Consider the following 6,929-nt stretch of genomic DNA (forward strand, 5'->3'; position numbering starts at 1 on the left):
TTTTTTTTTTTTTGGTTTTTGTTTTCTCCTTTGCTCTGGCAATCTGGATGCTCAGCAAACGACTGACAGCACAGAATCCATGGGCCACTACCACTGCTCCCCCTTCACCTTACTGTCCTGCACTTATTATTTCCTTCCCCACTTTTATTACACCAGTGTTTGCATTCTCTAACAATGTAGACGTTATCCAACATTATTTCACTTAATCGGATAAAAGCCTTTTTCAAAGTTTTTATTTGTCCATGTTTGCAGTGCATAACGTTTACACTCCTTGTGCGGAGTTGGTCCACGCACACAACACATCTTTACTCCTTTTCTTATCCCTTATCTACCCTCTCCCTCTGCTTTCCTCCAACTCTTGTTTTCCTTCCTTCCCTGTTGCAAAAGATCCATTTCCCTACTTCCTTTGTCTCTCTTTTATTGTGCTCTTTATTTATAATTTTAGTTTCCTTTATGAGGTAAGCCAAGCTGCGTTTAAGCTCGTGTGTCTGGCTTACTTTGCTTACCATTGTGGTCTCGTGCTGCGTATGTGTCCATCAGCAGGTGCACGCACGGATAAGGAAATGTGGTGTTTGTACACACTGGAGTGCTACTCTGTCATAAAGAAGGATAAACTGGAATCACTTGTAGCAAGATAAAATTTCTTTCAAAATAACCTCTGTTACTAACTAAGCCACCTCACTGACACCCTGGTACAAAGCAACCCGTTTCGTATTCACTTGGAGCATTTGAACAGATTGGAGGTTCCTGCGTAGAGCACATAGGCAAGCGGCCTTTCCAAACGGACCTATTTCATCTCAGCCTGCACGAACTAGATGCTCGAGGGCATGCTCCTCAGCCTGGGAGAAGAGAATAAGCTTTGGATCTTTCCTTCCACGGAGGAGATGAGATGATGTGTTTCTGTCTTATTTCAACGATCTTGCATCGGCTTTGAAACACATTTTCTAGGTTCCATTAGCCTGGGCTGGACCCCTTGTAGTCCACAGTGCCCACTGCCGTTGGTGTCACAGATGTAACACCTGTTTCAGAGGTGACACTTCTAGAATTCTGGGAATTCTAGGTAACTGACCATGATTAATGTGAGACTCATGCTGCCCAGACATTTGAGTTGATAGTCAACCGAGTCCTACCTGCGGAAGAGATGGAATGCTGCTAACATTTGCATGTATTTTTATGTGTGTTTTTTTCAGTCTGTTACAGATCCCAAAGGCTTTACATATTTCCCTCAGATACTCTGCCAGTAAAATCACACAGAAGACAGACTCGTAGGAGGAAGTTAAAGCCATGCACATCTCTTGTGATATAGAGCACAACGGTGGGGAAATTAAGACTATTTGATGTCCATTAAGGCATTCCATAGAAATGCCAGATCTTCTTATAAACAGTGAATAGACTTTCTGTAGGAAGTACCTCCAGGTCTGAACTGAAATTGCTCATAAAACTGAAAACATTCTTCCCAAAACATGCAGGAGAGTTTACAAATGCTGCTTTCAGAGGGCTGGACTATACCAGTTCCAAGCTTTGAATCTGGCAAAACCTACCTCATACGGGGCTTTGCCCAAAAATAGCTTAAAAGGAAATGTGCATAAAAGCAGAGGGAACAAAGAGAGGGATGGCAGGAAGCAGAGGGAAGGTTGTTTGGGAAGGCAGAAAGAGTGCTTGCCTCTTGTCTGTGCGTGGGAGTGTGGGTGCGTGCGTGTGCGCCTGCATGTATGCCACGTTCATGTTCGTGTGCTCCCAAGGCAGGAGAAATCTAAATCTCCGGCAGGAGAAATCTAAATCTCCGGCCCGTCTTTCTGCCCAATATGTAAGTCGTTTCTACATCACCAGCAGGGATGCTATCCAAACATCACCAGTGTGACAAAGCTCCCCTTTCCAGCAGGCAAATTACTCGGCTTCAGGCAACTGTAAAGGTTAGAAATTTCTTCCTAACATAGGATGAAGACCTTCCTCATTAGTTTCCCATTGGCCCTACCACAGTTCCCCAGAGCAAGACACAATCTGTCAAATTTGCCTTCGATAGGCAAACCCTAAATCACAGTGACTTCTGGGAGAGCACGTACTGTTGCTTCAGCACTTCCTGTCAGCCCTGCGCTGAGCCTACCTGTGGAGAATCCATTTTACGAAGGGAGACACAGACTCCTGGAGATGGGCAGCGTGGCTTTGCAAACAGCGGGAAGCAGAGCGGGGATTAGGTGCGGGCATCCCGGCGAGGGTAGCGTCGTCTCTCCACCCTAGTGTGGGCTGCTCGGCCATGAGGACGACTGTGGCAAGCACGTCACACAGTCTGCTGCCTCTCCTTGCAGCGTATTCTCACCATATCCTCGTAGTGCTTTCCAGAAATACATCATTGTGTCAGAAGCCACAGGCATAGAAAATCAAGGCTCTGCAGTCCCCTTGTCCTGGTCCCAAGACTTTGAAAGAGATTCTTTACAGGTGGGGGTGTCAGAGTCCGTGTTTAGCAGGGACAGGGAAACGGTCATCTTCCACACTGCACGGCCCTCAGGCCCGCTGTCCTGGAAATGCAAGTTGGGTGACTGAGGGGCTGCTGGCACGTGACCTCCCCAGCGGACAGTTGGATGTCCACTTCTGAGAGCAAAAGAAATCCTGCTGTTTACTTAAAAATAGCTACAGTTCACCTATTTGCGGGGGTTTTTTGTTTTAGGAGAGGACTGCAGACCTGTAACAAATTTGTATCTCTCTGTTGATTTGACCCAGCTTTGTAAGTGCCTTAGCCTGTTGTTTCACGGAGAATGCCTTTTTGGACATTATGCCTTTTCATTTTTACACTTCAGGAAGTTGCCTGCTTGCCTTTGAAGTGCCGAATGATGAGAGTCCTTGGCTGGCCTAGGAATTATATCCCGAGGAATCTTGTATCCTGCAGATAACCAGAAGAAACCTGCAGGCCCCAAATCTGCATTTTTCTGAACTCTGCTTGTCATGAACTTTAAGGCATTTAATTTTTTTTGGACAGACATTTCAGTAGTGCCTTCTTTGATGGGCAGGGAACAAAGTAAAACAGATATTAACTGTAAGAATTTTAAAGATTGGTGAAGGGGACTTCACTTGGTAGAATATTCTATAAACGTTGTAGGATGTATATTCACTTTATAGAGTATATCCAAAGTCTGTTTCCTGTAACTAAAATACCTGATTATTTTAGTACGATGCACATAGATTAATTTTTCCCATCGCGATGAAACACCGTGTGAGGGTCTGTTCACCAGAGACTGCTTAGAATACTTTCACCACCGTCCCACTCTGTGTCCTTTGCCCCAGATGTCCCTAAGGTGTAGACAGTCGTCACTCAGATAGTTACCGGCTACCAGTTCTGGAGCGAGGTTACAGGTGCCTGCTCATCTCTGGACATAGACAGCTGTCTTTGTGGCCTTCATGGTAACGCGAGAGGGGCGGGAGAGTCCTGAAGAGCCTGGTGGTTGTATTTCTAATGATATTTATTTTTTATGCTCCCTTTCCTAGGTTTGCTGGGATGGGAAACCTGCTCAAAGTCCTGACCAGGGAAATTGAAAACTATCCACACTTCTTCCTGGATTTTGAGAGTAAGTCCTACAAATCATAATATAATAATAAAAAGTTTTCCCTTTTTATGGGCTTGTTATTACAGAAGTTATAAAGATTTTAGGTGATACTTAAACCAAATCCATTTCTGAGATCGTTTCTGAAATCATTTTCCTTTACTCTTTTCCTGTCTTTTTCAGGAACCCAATGGAAAATCTTTTTAATATGTGTGTCCATGGTTTTCTTTGATTTTTTAAAATGATCAGCTATTATAGGATTAACATAAAGAATGCATTTTTCCTGAAACTTTGTAGGAGTTGCTGCATTATATTCCAAAGAAAAATAGTAAGCACATTAATTTACAGAGATTAATAGAAAATATACATCACTAGGTGGGAAAGAAAAGAGTGATAAATACCAGAAATAAGGCATATGAGTTATTTTTAATCGTCTTCATCTATTCTTTATTATATGATCATATGGTGTCACTTCAGGGTTTTGAGACATGTGTCTTTTACCCAAAAACTGTGTCTCTTTTATAAAGAACATTATATTTTTTTCCTCAGGTAAAAGAGCTTAAGGATCACAAATGAATAACAGATTTTTTCCAATGTTGTTTCATTTTTATATATATGTAAACATGAACAGCACATTCATGTTTATTCAGACTGAGACCAGGTTTACAACTCTACTCTTTTGTTCCCTCCCATTTTAAATTCTAATTCCACAAGAGCAAGTGGATATCTTTTTTTCAGAATTCTCATCCCTTGTACACTTTAATCTCCTTCAAGCTGTGACTTTTCAAGTATTTTATCCCGGTGAAAGACAATAGAGTTGCGACTTCCTTACATCTAGATTAATCTTCTAATGGAGATATGCAAAGCCAATGCTAGAAGACTTTTCCAAGGTGCACTAAAGCAAAAGGTGAACGTGTCCCAGGTGTGTTGATTCAGGATCTTCAGTGTGTTTAAAACAGCGATGTGAGAAAGTTCATATGTTCTGCAAAGAGTACAGTAAAACCTTGGCTTGCAAGCATAATTCTTTCCAGAAACACGTTTGTAACCCAAAGGACTTGTATATTGAAGTGAGTTCCCCGTAAGAAATAATGGAAGCTGAGATGATTCGTTCCACAACCCAAAAATATTCTTATAAAATGATTATAATACAGTAATGTACAATAGTAAAGAACATACAAAACATAAAGAAAAATAAACACGTTGGCCTGCTCTTACCTTTGAAAGCTTTCCTGGCTCATGTGGGGGAAATGAGGGAGAGGGTCGCTGTGTAGCACAACTTGCTCTATCACTGATGGAATCACTGCTGTCTATTGGCTCAATGGAATCTTTTTCTCCTGCAACTTTAACAAGGAATCCATCCAACAACACTTGCTTTTACCTCCTTTAAGGATTTCACAGAAATGTGACATTGCATAGGTTTATTAAGCAGATTTATGGCTTACACTGCTCCCCCCTTAGTCAGGGGGCGCTTTTCTACAAGACTCTGCACTGTTTCCCACATTTTACACATCTCCCTGGGCTCATTTAAAATGAAGGATTCCTCTGCCCTTTTCTTCTCTCCCTCTCCAGGTGAGATCTCCTCTATCTCCTCCGTAGCCTCTCTCTATTGAGAGATGATCACCTACAATCCTGCAGTGAGAGAGAAAGAGAGACAGAAAGGGAGAGAGACAGACAGAGAGACAGAGAGACAGAGACAGAGGGAAGAATCATTGGCTCATCTGCAATCATGTGATGTTTGGTGTCACATACTACTCGTCCTGCAAGATATCATCCATTTAACAAGTTAAAATTTATTAGCAATATTTGCTCATCTTGTGGAACACTTGTAGAACAAGTTACTCGCAATCCAAGGTTTTACTGTAATCTAGATTAAGTTCAGCGAAAGATGCCTCACTGCTGACTGAACTTGGCATGCTGCTGTTTGGTTTGGCTTCTTCTTTTGGGATACATGTATATTCACATTTTAAATTATGCTCTTCCATTCCTTATCATGCGCACTTTACATTGCTTCACTTAGCATGTAGAATGCCAGAATAGTGATCCAAAGCCCTGATCGTTTCCAACCCTGAGGCTCAGAAGCTTCTGGAGGAGTATTCACTTTTTCTCTTTCGGCTCCTGGGCTCCCTTACAGACCTGCCCAGGCCCCTTGTAGCCACCTGAATCCCCTGACTCCACTTGCTTGCCTGACTTGCCTCAGCTCGTAGCTTCCACACCTGCACACAGACCAGGGGTGAGGTCTCTGTGGAAATGAGTCCTCAAAACCTTTCCAGCCACAAAAGGGAAACCTGAAGATCGAACAGAGGTTCCCTGGGGTCCTTTGCAGAGGCTGGCTTTGGAGACTCAGCCTTGAGGACCCCTCCTACCCCAGACCGGGCAGAGGTGCTGGTGGAGGCCTCTCCTCCTCCCTCCCAACACTGGAGTCCTCTACTCCGCTCTGTCCTGGAATTTGGATATTTTCTAACATTCCATTCCAGGAAAGCTCAGGGTGATCAAATAAACCATTTGGAGTCTTGAAGTTGGATGAGGTTCTGGGCCCCAAACCTCCATTTTTGGAGACTATAATTTCTTCAGAATAAGGAAGTGTGGACTGGAGTCCTGTGTCTAATGACTCATCGCTGGGACTAGAGTTAGAAGATTTAAGGACAATGTAAAGCTGTGAATTTAGAAGAATATATGCAGTTCTGTCCATTTCCCCATCCTGCCCTCAGAGATGAGCTCTCAATCCACTGAGGCTCAGAGGAGGGGACTCTCCAGGCTGGATTTACTCAGGAAAGGGTCAGGGAGCTGAGGGGGATGCTGGTCTTTAGCTCCCCTCTTCCCCCTGCTTTGCTGCCCTGAATGTGCATCACAAAAGGCTTCTGGGAGGACACAGCCATCCTATCCATCTGTCATCTATAAACAAGGACATCTCGTAGAAAAAAAAATACTTCTTAGGATTTTGTCCTAAAAATCCTATCTCTAAAGGGGATTTCTGAGAAGGAACGATGATGTGCTGGACAGGTGGAAAAGGTGAGCTGCAGGTATGACTTGTCCCTGAGTCTGTAGATTTCAGCACCAGCAAGGGTGTGTTGAGGTCAGCTAGGACTCTGAGATAAGCCACATGGCGCCCAGGTACAGGAGAGACGAGGGCCTTTCGTGCTGGTGAAGCCTCAGGCCGGAGTGAAGAGCGACACAGGGAGGCAGCTGAAGACCAAAGAAGATGAGAGACTGAAGAGACTGAAGAGAGACTCTTGGGAGTCAAGAAAGAAAAATACTGTGTGCATCCCGTCCCTGGAAATGGACCAGCTATGGAAGGTACAGGAGAAGTCTCCCTACATAAGGTGGCCTCTGGGATGAGCTTTTATTTTTTTGTTTGCATTCTTCTTCTTCTTCTTCTTTTTTTTTTTTTTTTTT

The 6,929-nt window shown here is 43.5% G+C and overlaps 1 protein-coding gene across 1 annotated transcript in view; it reads left to right on the forward strand.

The window, feature by feature from the left end:
* The window catches only part of Cyria (CYFIP related Rac1 interactor A), a 63,864-nt gene that overhangs the window by 28,456 nt on the left and 28,479 nt on the right, over nt 1-6,929 (forward strand). Inside the window, exon 2 of the mRNA XM_010629027.3 lies at nt 3,481-3,560. Within this exon, the coding sequence (XP_010627329.1) occupies nt 3,491-3,560 (70 nt within the window). The 5' untranslated portion in view covers nt 3,481-3,490. The remainder of the gene's footprint in view (nt 1-3,480; nt 3,561-6,929) is intronic.

The sequence above is a fragment of the Fukomys damarensis genome, unplaced genomic scaffold, assembly GCF_012274545.1.
Source record: "Fukomys damarensis isolate Sample0158 unplaced genomic scaffold, DMR_v1.0_HiC HiC_scaffold_25, whole genome shotgun sequence".
Lineage (NCBI taxonomy): Eukaryota > Metazoa > Chordata > Mammalia > Rodentia > Bathyergidae > Fukomys > Fukomys damarensis.